This window comes from Panicum virgatum, chromosome 8N (assembly GCF_016808335.1).
Source record: "Panicum virgatum strain AP13 chromosome 8N, P.virgatum_v5, whole genome shotgun sequence".
Classification (NCBI taxonomy): domain Eukaryota; kingdom Viridiplantae; phylum Streptophyta; class Magnoliopsida; order Poales; family Poaceae; genus Panicum; species Panicum virgatum.
In genome coordinates this window covers 47,579,410-47,591,825 of record NC_053152.1, presented here as the reverse complement: position 1 = coordinate 47,591,825, position 12,416 = coordinate 47,579,410, and the positions used below count along the sequence as shown (strand labels likewise).

The 12,416-nt window shown below is 50.7% G+C and overlaps 1 protein-coding gene across 1 annotated transcript; it reads left to right on the top strand.

Moving 5' to 3' along the window:
- The first annotated feature begins 9,183 nt into the window (after window positions 1–9,183).
- Window positions 9,184–11,190, top strand: LOC120685172. Its single transcript, XM_039966996.1, has one exon. It carries the CDS (start codon window positions 9,184–9,186, stop codon window positions 11,188–11,190), a length of 2,007 nt encoding a protein of 668 aa, XP_039822930.1.
- The last annotated feature ends 1,226 nt before the right edge of the window (window positions 11,191–12,416 follow it).

Below are 12,416 nucleotides of genomic sequence, written 5' to 3'. Positions count from 1 at the left end.
CTGCGTTGCCTTTTGTTTTCGAAGTCCAGGGTAGAACCTCCGGAGATTGGCATGATCATGCCGAAGGATGGTAGTGCCGTGGGTTGGCTATTTGTGGTTTGGCTTTCTTGTTTTGGTGGCAGAGCTGGGGGTGGCGGTAGCTGCTCCTGAGTGGGTTGAGCTTGGGCTGTGGGTTGGATGTTTTGCATTGTAGGGTTTGGCTGCGGCTGCCAGCTTTGATTGTAGTTGTAGTTAAACATGGGTGGGCGGTATGCTTGTGTAAATGGTTGAGGTGGAACGAACGAAGGCTGTGTGTACTGTATTTGTTGAGGTTGTTGGGTCTGTGGCCATGTAGTGTGCCCAACTAGCTTGGCCTTTTTCTCGGCCTCCATTCTGTCAAGGGTTTTCTTCTTCTCCGGGCACTGGTTTGTTCTGTGGTCGGAGTCAGATCCATGGAAGTGACAGAAGAATTTTTTGGGGTCACGCGAAGGTCCACGACCTCGGCCCCTTCCTCTGCCGCGACCTCTGCCTCGTGCCTCGGATGAAGGCTGCTTGTCGTTTGAGCGTTGGGGCTCTGGCTCTGGTGGTGTCATGAAGGGATCGAAGGTTATCTGATCCTCATCTTTGTGCGAAGTTTCCAGAGGTAAGATGAGCTGGTGAGCTCGCTGCTTCTCTTGCTGTCATGTTTGCTGGTTGTACTTTTCAGCCTGACGCATGATTCTTCTTTGCTCGACCCTTCTGCGGTGGTCGGTGTCTGACTTCGCGTACTTTTCTGCTTCTGAATAAAGCTCCTCTAGAGTCCTCGGAGGCTCTCTTATGAGGTGGGAGGCAAGCTGACCAGGCAGGAGTCCCTCGATGCATTTTTCTATCGCATCTTTCTCTGGGAAGTTTGGAATTTGAGCCTTCTTTTGGACGAACCTCCGGAAGTAGTCATAGAGAGGCTCGCGGTCATGCTGGGGGCACTTGAAATCTTTGACAGTGTTGGTAGTCAGCCTTCTGAAGCCTTGGAAGTCCTGGAGGAGCCTTCCTTTCAGCTGATACCAGTTGTTGATTGATTGCGGAGGCAGGTACGAATACCAGTTAGCCACAGAACCTTCGCAAGCTATGACGAAGGACTTGGCCATGGTGGAGTCGTCACCTCCGGCCGAAGCGATAGTTGCTTCGTAGGCCATGAGGAACTGAGTTGGATCTGTTGTGGCGTTGTACTTGGGGAGTTGAGTTGGCTTGTAGCCGAGCGGCCATGAAGTTCACTGCAGAGCGACTGAGAGTGGTGAGGTCGGGTCAAATGGGAGGTTGACCGGCGGTGGCCTTTGGTTCTCATTATGAGCGAAGGCTGTCTGTAGGATGACGTGGTTTTCTTGCTGGGAGGAACCTTCGGGCATTTCTTGGTATGCCCTCTGTAAGCTCTCAACTTCTGCCTCCATCTCTGCTAGCATGCGCCTAGCCTCGGCTAACTTGTTGGCTTGGTCCATTGCCCTCTTTTTGGTTGCAAGCTGGGCTTCGATGTTCTTTTTCTTCATTTCGAGGGCTTTGAGCTTGAGTGCAGTTTCTGTGAGTTGATGAGCTTCGGAGTTTTCAGTGTTATCAAACTGGTCTCCATGAGGGGCAGTTTCATTGTTGATGTCTTCCATTTGTGGGTTGACTCCTTCGTGCTGCGGTTGGGGACCGTCCAGGTTGCGGCCAAGCTCGGTGGAGGTGCTTGTGGTGCCGGCGATGGCTTTCTTCTTCGCTGGGGCCATCGAGGGTTGTCTTACGTGCTGGAACGGTGGGCGCCGCTGTTGGGATCTTTGCTTCGTAGAAGCCCAAACAGGGAGCATGAACAGTAGGAAAGGTGGCAATGAAAGTAAGTGTCGAGCTCTCCAATAATAATCAGAAAATTCAACCCCTTACACTGTGGAGAGAGGGGCTATTTATACCCCTAGCCCTCGGCCAGGTTTTCCTAAATTGCCCCCTCCCAACTCATTTACAGCTCACTCTTAGCCGTTTCCGGGGTAAAATTACAATGTGAGAGGTTTACAAATCCGACCTTCTCACGTATTCGGAAGGTGTACAACTCCGACCTTCTTACATATTCACATTTTACTCACATGTCTTCAGTCGACGAAGGTTACAATAACCTTCGGGTACCTCCGGGGGGTTGGGCCATGAAGGTTCCATCAACGATCGACCAGCCGCCATCGTTCCCGGTCGTGGGCTCTTTTCCCGAAGGTCTTTATTTCGAGTTTATACTTCCGGGTAGCCGTTCATCACCTTCGGCGCAGTGGAGGCGATATCCTTCGGGCCGAAGGCCTTGGTGTTTGCACTTGCGCTTCAGGGCAGCCATCCGTTACCTTCGGCCTTCAGAATGTGATATCCTTCGGCCCGAAGGTCATGGTCTTCGAGCTTGCGCTCCTTAGTGTTCATCCGATACCTTCGGGTACGCTTGGCTCCATTTCGTTGTGGCCCTGAAAACATGTTAGGGAGCATTTCTGAGGGTGAGGGTTTGACCCGAAGGTCCAATCCCCAACAGTCTCCATCAACACACTCCATCGAGGAAAGGGATAGTCATCGTGGTAGTTTGCATATCTCCCATACCCTATGAGATTAATGGTAAAGCAGAGATGGTCTTTCAATAAAACTATATGCCCGTATGCCCGGTTACTCTCCATAGAAGTGCAAGGGTATTTAAGCACTCTCATCAGGGAACGATGGAATTTTTTTCCCTCTCATCGCAAGGTGCATGATGTAGTCAGTCATTCATAACAGCTGATCAATTGGCCATCTACTCTCTAATTACCTGCTACAAAATCCAACGTGCATGTTTAGTTCGCCCTAGTAGCCGTATGCATTTATAAGCATCGATCACGCGTGATCTCGGATGAGACTTGAATGACGAAGATTCTTCAGGAAGCATGAGGTTCATGCTTGCTTGTTGAAACGGAACAATGAAACAGACATGGGAACTGAATTTCAGAACGTAATAAGCGAGCAGTTGGCATCTATCTCGTTTTTGCTTCAAACACTGTCGCGGTTTCGGCAGCAGATTCTCGGTTCGTCGTCCTGGTGCACTAGTGCTGTTTGTCTGAAGCTTCCTTCCACATCGGATCACTTGGCCAAAGAACTTTCTGGTCAGAGCCTTTCAGTTTCAGGTCCCAGGATGACTTTTTCCCTTCCGCTGCCTCTGTTAGGCTTACCCAAGGGATGCTTCGATCGGATCTGAATCCATGGTGGCAACCGAGACGGCTACTACGAGGAGCTGCTCGATGACCGTGCAACTACGAAGCTGGCCGGCGATCGATCTGAAACTCCTCCGTTGTTCGTGGCGAATAATGCGACGGCGAGGCGGCAAGTTGCCAAGAGGCCGTCGCCATCCTTGGATCGGTGGGGTTCGCTGCCGCATCACGCTCCGCTCCGCGCCCTGGCCACTCCGCCATGGCGCACCGGCAAGTTGCTAAGAGGCCATCGCCATCCTTGGATCGGTGGGGTTCGCTGCCGCATCACGCTCCGCTCCGCGCCCTGGCCACTCCGCCATGGCGCACCGGCAAGTTGCCAAGAGGCCGTCGCCATCCTGGGAACGGTGGGGCTCGCTGCCGCATCACGCTCCGCTCCGCACATATCCGATCATCGCCAGCACATATCCGATCCAACGGCCTAAAGGGGCCGAGGGGTGGACGGTACTTGAAATGCCGTCCACCCGGTCGATAATCCAACTACCGTCTCTCCCCCCCGCGGTCGCCGCGACTGCGTCGCCTCCGCTGTCTCTCCGTGGCTCGCCGGAGCGCCACCCCGTCGAGGGGGTTTTCTCTCGCAGGGTTGAGGGTCGCGGCGCCGTGGCGACGGGCATCATCGCGTAGCCGCGTCCAGGGCGCGGGCGTGCAGTCGCGTTACGGCGAGTCACCGCGTGCAGCAGGAGACCGGCGTTCTTTGCGACGGCCAGAGGTGGATGCATGGCTGGACGAAGAGGAACTCGATGGCACCTAGGGCTGCGGGTGTCGTAGCCTCGGTGGACGCGAGGCGGTGATGAGGCAAGCAAGACCGCGAGAGCATGCCGCCGGCCGGCCGCGCGCAGGGGCGTGTCGCGGCCCACGCGGTCAGGCAGGAGCCGGTCGAGGAGCGCTCAGCTCGCCGGTCATGGGATGGACGCTGCAAGCAGCGGGTGGAACGAGGGAGGGAGAAGCCTCCGCGGCGCGGTGCCCCTCCGGCGAGCCATTCGGGGAGCTACGGAGGCGGCGCGTTGTATCGACCAGGCGGCAGGCCGGGTGGACGGTGTCCGGAATGCCAACCGGGTGGACGGTATTTGAAATACCGTCCACCCCTAGGCCCCCTCTGTCCGTCAGATGGGAGATGTGCGGGCCAGATCATCGTCTGCGGGACAAGGGAGCCATCGTCATCGCCTGGCCAGGCCTCCGGCGCGCGCGGAAGTTGGATGGCGGAGTGCCCGTAGGCCTGGTGGAGCGCTGGAGCAGAGGTGACGCGCGCGGCAGCCGGAGAAGCCGGCGGCGAGCGTGGAGCCCCGCCGGTGGAGGTCGTCGGCTCGTCGCTGGGCAAGCGGCCGCAAGTTGGTGTGGTCCTGGTCCTCTCGCTTTCTCACGACACGTTCTCCGGCGAGCGGCCATGCCCAAGCCCATGCGGCGTCATGCTCTATCTACCTCTTTCCGGACGTCCGGCCGACGGGACGGCGGCGCAGCCACGCAGCTCGAAGGGTCCGCCAGCCGGACTAGGAGCTGTTCGATCGCCGTTGACCCCGTTCAATACAACTCTGAAGCAGGTCGGTCGGTGGTCTGACCCTCTGACGACGAAGCTCCATTCTTGACGAATGCGGCGGCGACGCTGCCGCTTCCCCGGCCGCGACCTCCACCGGCGGCGGGATCCTCCGGCTGCCGCGGCACGCCCCGCGGTCCACCCGGCCCGGACCCTCCGCCATGGCGCTGCCGAGCTCTGACGAGGATGCCATTGCTCTGGGACTAAAATGCGCGGCCGATCTCGCCCACACATCTCCCATCTGTACTTACCCAGGGGGTGGACGGTATTTCGAATACCGTCCACCGGGTTGGCATTTCAAACACAGTCCACCCCGTTGTTGCCGGCACGCCGCCACCGCGGCTCGCCGCAGCGCCGCCGCTTCGCGGAGGTTCGTCCTCCCTGTATCTCCTGCGAATCTGCTTCCTCCAGAATAATCCTACATTCTTGACCGGCGTGCGGTACTCTCAGCTCTCAGCTCCTGCCCGCGTGCGCCGCGCCGGCCTACGCCATGCTCTTGCCTCCATGACCGCCGCGCATCCACCAAGGGCGGAGCGCTACACCCCCAGCAGGTGCCATCGTGGCCTCCTGCAATGCCATCGACCCCTGTCCGTTGCAACAGCGCCTCCTGCTGCACGCCGTGACCCGTGGCTCGCCGGAGCGCCGCTGCGTGCCAGCCTTGGCAGCAGCCACGATGGCCTCGACCGCCTCAAGCACGCGTGCCGCGAGGCGACGGCTGCTGCGACGGTCACCATGGCGTGTCCTCTATCTTCCTCTCCATCTCCCTCTCCCTCTCCCTCTCCCATCAGTGATCAGTCCCCACCTCAACTTTTCCCCGGACTCTATCTGACCCTGATGCGTTCTTGATTTGGTTGGGATTCTTGATGAAAAGCAGATCGGGCTCGGGGGGAACATGACCTACATATGTGTTGATTCCGTGTTGAATAGAACTGGTTGTTCCATGGTGACACCCAACCAAACATGAGCAGTTTTGCATGATGCTCCAGCCTCCAAGGTTGCAAGACGATTGAGGAATGGTTGGTTACTGTTTGTTCATGTCAGGACTTGACTATATTTATTTGCAGAATATTGCTCTGAACTGTGAATCGATTTAGATGCTGCCATGGTTAATGCAATCGGGTGTCCATGTATTTTGGTTGCTATATATTATATTAGTTTGTTCAGGTCGAGTCTAGTTCAGTAAAAGCCAGATGAGGCAGTGCTATTGTTCAGGCTTCAGAGTCCCAAGTAGTTGTGCGATTGCAGGTGTGATCATGCCTGAGTTTTAGGCGCTGCTAGGGCCTTGTTTACATGGTGATTAGGATCTTATCTAGTTGTAATCACGGGCTATAAGTAAAGGATGAAAACAAAGAAAAGTTGCAGGCTTTCATAGCACAAATCACAGAGTTTCAGAGGACTTCAACATGCACGCAGTTTGCAGTAAGTTGTGTCCTGATATTGGTTTAATTAACTAATGGCCACCAGGCCCGTATCTAGGCCTGTGCGGCCCGTGCGACCGCACAGGGCCCCCGAATTTGAAGGGCCCCAAAATATTAGATATACATTAGATATAGTCATGTAAATACTTTAATTTAGTTGATTGTTGATCTAATTTGTGGCAAAATATGACCCAAATTGCTCCTAAAAGATAAATCATTGTAGGCGTATCACTTCCTTTTACATGGATGCTACTCAGGGTCACATGTGTGATCTCGAGGGGACCTATCACAGCACCACAACCTCTCCAGGATTCCATATTTTGAACCTAAAATCGGCCTAATAAACCAGGCCCCTCAATGCTTTGTTGCTAGAACAAACTTTTTTTTGGAAAAATTTTTGTTGCTCAAACAATAACAATTGTTCCAGCAATAAAAGAAATTATTCCGGAAAAAAAATAGTTATTAGACCTTTTGTGATGATTTAACTGTCAGTCACACGTGTGACTTCTAACATTTGTGCTTTCACACAGCACATCGCGCTTGCCGGCTGCTATCGCTTGGTATTCGCTATCCTGCACTAGGCCACTAGGGCCCAGTCTATTGTTTCGCACAGGGCCCTCGAATTTGCCGGTACGGCCCTGATGGCCACAATCCTTCTCTATTTTCTATGTCAAGTTAGACTGTTTTTTCTGAAGTTACTAATACAAAGAACATATGGTTTTTGAGTAGTCTATTCCTGTGTAATTATCATGATTATCTTTTGTCAAGTATGTGTTGGGTCCATGCTGGTTAATGTATCTAGCTGCCCTGGAACCTTAATTTGTTTAGGCATTTTATTGTTTTGAGTATTTTAAATTGTGCGATGGTAGAACTAAGAATATTATTGAGAGGGCTTTCAGAAGACTCGAGGATATGCTTTTCAATAATAAACAACATATTTGATTACGTAAAATGTCTTACACTACTGTTGTAATGCCTGTGAAAGTATGTTCTTTTGTACTGTACTAATTAGGAGTAATAATAGTGGCTGCTGTTGTTTCTATACTGAACTATTGCAAACAGCTTAATCTCTAAAAAAACGTCTTTCAGTAATCATCGCTCTATACCAAACCGCAATCCTTACTTTTTTCCCACTGCCTAATTGCACAAGTAAATCAATTCCGTGTATCCAGATGAAGTCCCATCATGCTACTACCCTAATCTTTTACTTATGATTCTATGCCAATTCGGAGGCCAAAGATTGCGCCACGTCGCCGACCATTTTGGCCGTCGGATCGGGCGCGTGGACGTTCGAGATCGTGCCGTCCCCTAGTATTTTACAAAAAGGCCCTCGGCTTTCATAGTAATCTAACCCGCCGTCCGCTCCTCTCTCAGGAATTTTTGCTTATAAGCCCTCATAGTTTTCCAAAATCAACCCACAATCCAACAAAACCGGCCCAGTCAAATTTACAAAACAAAACCATATGTCGATTAATAATTCCCCAAAGGACAAAATATCACATATTACAACATCAATGTATATCAATAAGCATCATGTTATTTTTTTTGAAGTATCAGGAGCAGCTTAATCCCTAAAAAAATATTTCTTTTAGTAATCATCGCTCTATACCGAACTTGTGTCCTTCCTTTTTTTCGCTGCCTAATTGCGCAAAACAAAAATCAGTTCCCCGTATATCCTGCTAAACTCCCATCCATGCTACTACCCTAATTGTTAAAGATTCAATCAAACAACATTTTAGCTTGTTCGTTTCATACCCACTTGACACTTTAGGAAACTGCAAGACCTTGTGCCTCACAAGTATACGCCTAATAAAGCAAGTACACTTGATATAAGAGGCTTAATTTACTGACACCATTAGTTAGCACTTGTAGCACTTATACCTAGTTGCATAAGTAAATCAGTTCCGCGTACCCAGCTGAATTCCCATCCATGTTACTACCCAAATTGTTCAAGATTCAATGACTGAACCACATTTTAGCATGTTCATTTTGTACCCACTTGGCACTTTAGCAAACTGCAAGACCATGTGCCTCGCAAGTCTATGCCCCGAAACGCAACACTTGATACAAGAGGGTTAATTTACTGACATCACTAGTTAGCACTTATAGCACCAATATGTAATTTGATATCTTGACCTCGCAAATGTCAACGGACGCATATAAAAGGTTTTGTAGAAACACATTACTCCCTATGTTTTCACTACGTTTGTGTATCACACACTGTTTGCATTGGCTATAGGGAAGCATCATTCCAATAAAACGACCCATAAAACAAACGTAATGAGATATTTATTTTTTCCATGGTACTGCAAACAGCTTAATCTCTAAAAAAGCATGTCTTTTAGTCATCATCGCTCCATACCGAATCTGAAATTCTGAATCCCTTCCTGCTGTTATCCACTGCTTAATTGGATGAGTAAATCAGTTCCGTGAATCTTGTTGAAGTCCCATCATATCCATGCTACGTACTACCATAAACTTCAAGTTTCAATGACTGAAGTGCATTTTAGTTTGTTCATTTGGTGCCCACTTGTCACTTCAGCAAACTGCAAGACAATGTGCCTCACAAGTCTACGTAAGCGAGCGGACGTAATACAACGGACATAACTAGTAACGCCACTAGTTAGCAATTATAGCACCAAATCAAAATTTGATTCCTTGACCGTGTCCACAAGTCTGCAAGACAATTTGTGGAGAAGCATCGATCAATACCCACCTCCATTATTTTATTCCATCCCATTCCATGGCGTACAAACATAGTATGCATGTATGGTCCTCTTGTATGTAAGTATATGGATCAACAAGCACCAAGAGATGCCTTTTCTTTCTATAAATACATGCATGGGCCTCTTAGAGGGAGAGGGCTCTCCAAGACTCCTACTATCTACTCCGTGAACCACAGCGCCCACTGTGATCATCAGATACCATGGCTTCTGACATGGATTTCTCACCCACACCCAGCCCCCTTCCCCAAGATTATAATTATTGCAATTGTAGCGATCGTATAACAACTGTACGAGTTCTCGTCATCGTAGCTGTTCTCTCCATGCTCCTCTTGCACATCCTGGGCTCGTTACGCCGGTTGTCGAGCCACGATCTCCTCCACTCCATCGTGTCGGGAATCTACACGCACTCCTACCCGCTGGTGAGCTACATCATTGGGCTCATGAAAGCTTCCGACTGGTACCATGTCCACTTTGCCATCTGGGCCGTGTTCCTGCTGCTGCTCCTCGGCAACACAGACAGCCTCACAGCCCGCCGCCTCAGTGACATCGACAATTGGAAGAGCATCTACGTGAAGCACCTCTTCAAGGTGTTCTTGATGGTGTACGTCATGCTGAAGATATACGGGTCCCCCAGTGAGGATGGTAAGCACGTCCCACCTGTGCCCCACCTGCCCGCACTCACGGCCATCCTAGTTGTTGTCGTCCTCAAGTGGTATGTCATGATCGCCTCCATGAGGATGGTGAGCAAGTCCTACCTCTGCAAGAACACCAAGGTGGTCGCCGAGTACATGAAGCATAAGGACAACAACCTAGGGGAGCCCTTCGATCCGGTGACCATGGAAGGCTACCGGTACATGGTCGCGGGCGAGAAATATTGCCGCGTCAAGCGCCCTGCTGCTGGGGGCAAACCATGGTACGAGCAGGACGGCCCCAGCTGCTTGAAGAAGGTCACCACCGTGGAGCAGATCTGGCAGTGCAAGGGGAGGCTGCTTCTCCATGGTCAGCGAGGCAAGTTGCTCAAGGACCTGTGCCTCTCCATGGCACTCTCCAAGATGCTCAACCGGAGATTTGCTGGCTTTGAGCTCTCAGAGGCAGAGCTGGAGAAAACCCATGACTTTGTGTTCAAAGGCCTGCTCTCTGGGGACAAGCCGCACCAGCGGGCCTTCAGGGTCGTCGAGGAAGAGCTTGTTTTCGTCCATGACCTATATTACACAAGGTATTCTTACCTCGACCGAAAGGGTCGGTTCTTTGCTCTCTGCCTGCCCGTCATCATGTTTGCCCTATGCTCCTGGCTCACCTGCCTGCTTGCCATGGATCGCCGTAGGGTTGCCCTCACCATTTTCATAACCCTTGTTGTCGCATTCCTGGAGGCATACCAGCTGTACCTGTATATAGCCTCAGGTTGGTTCAAGGTGGCGCTGGTACGGAGCTACGTCACCACGCCTTTTCTGCAAAGAAACAGGTGCTTCCTTGAGATGATGATAGGCCTTCTCTTGAGGTTTAAGGGGTATCGCCCATGGAAGGGTAGACTTGGGCAATACTGTATCCTCCGGGACCTTGGCCGCAAAAGCCGAGTCAGCAGTTGTCTCCACTATGCTACACTGTTCCTGGTGGACAAGACCAAGAAGGGGCGCAAGAATTCAGTCAGGCTGTCCGAGAATGTGAAGAAAGCCGTCGTAGATTCCCTACTGAGAAGCGAGGGCCAGCTGACCAATGGGGTAGCATCGCTACAAAACAATCGCGTCCATGATAAACTCTCAAGGGCATGTGATGCTACTGCTACCGATGGGACGGTGACTCGCACCATACTGGTCTGGCACATTGCCACAACCCTGTGCGAGCACCATCCGGTGGATGCACACGATAGAGAAGACGACGCAGTCAGAACGGCCTCCACTCTGTCTCGGTACTGCTTGCATCTCCTGGCTTTTTCACCTGAACTGTTGCCCGACCACATCTCTGAATCGGAATCCATGCTTGATCGGGCACTCGACGAAGCAAGCCAGTTACTCAAAAAGGCCAAGACGTTGGAGAGCAGGTGTGAGGAGCTAATGGGAAGCATCACCCATGATGGCGATGCCGATGGCGATCATGAAGCATCATCGATCGTTAAGCAGGGCGCTCGGCTTGCGAGCCTTCTAATTGACAATATACCAAACACCAAATTCCGGTGGAAGGTCCTCTCTGAATTCTGGGCGGAGATGATGCTGTACGTCTCGCCGTGCGACGATGCCCGGGCGCACCTGGAAGCTCTTGCCAGAGGAGGGGAGTTCATCACGCACATCTGGGTGCTCCTCACGCATGCCGGTGTGCTCAAGCGAGGCTAGATCTCTCCAAGACTCCAACCAGTGCAGCCGTAGTAGTGCCTGTAACATTCTACCTATATATATTGTCTACAAGCTGTCACAATTCTACCTATGTATATTGTCTACAAGTTGTCACAAATAAATAAATGTCTTAACCGACCAAAATTGGTTACCATTCCTGTTCCTTTCTTGCAATTTATGATAGTGTGCTAGTAACGTCATGCTTCCTATGTCCGTCTCGTACCACTACCAGAATGTGACATGATATTAGCAGCACGTTATTCTTTTTAAGAAAATGAAACAGCTGGAGAGCTGCCTGCTATATGATGAGAGAAGGATGCCTAGAAAGACCAGGAAAGCTGTACAAGGGCCACCGCACCATGTGAGATTGGCGCCACACCAGCGATAACAGAAAAGAAAAAAAATTCAAAAGAGCTCAGACACGGTACTAGCTCCACTCAAGAACGCTCACTTCACGATGCGTGAGGTATTTACCCCCTGTCATACCTGGATTAAGAAAAGAACCTGTTGGATCGTGGACCAAGAAGGGGGTTGAATTGGAATTTTTTTTCAAAAACTATTTGATCCTTAGCCTAAATCTAATGTTACCCAATCTATGAATTCAATTCCTAATAGCTAGAGCACACTAACAAAGCAAACTTAGGTTGATAAACACACTAACATGTCCATTTGACTAGAGGAGATCACACTAACAAGTATAAAACTAGACAAGAGAACACACTAGCAAGTTCAAGTACTACTCAACAAAACAAGCAAGTAAAGAGCAACAAGGAGAACAAACTGAATTAAATGCTTGAAAGAAAAGATAGAGGACACGAGACAACCGAATTTTTCCCGTGATATCGAGGTGTTGATGCTCACCCCAAGTCCATGTTGGAGCACCCACAAAGAGTTGAGCTCCCTTGCATCACGAAGAGCAAATATCCACTAAGAATGGTCTTTCTCCCATATTCGGAATGACGAGCTTGTACAAGTTCTTCTTCTTGGGGCTCCCACAAACTCCAAGAGCTCACCAAGAGTCTCCAATCACCAAGACCGTCTAGGTGCCGTCAAATACCTAGAGTAATAAAGCTCCTAAGCCTTCACTTGATCCTCACTAAGCTAGCCCTAAGCTCAAGCACACTTGCTACTCTCCATTTGTTTGAATTCTTCTTGATTTGATTGAATTGCAAGCTCAAAGTCTCTCTTCTTAGCACAAGGGTGGCCTTAGGGGGTCAATGTTGCAA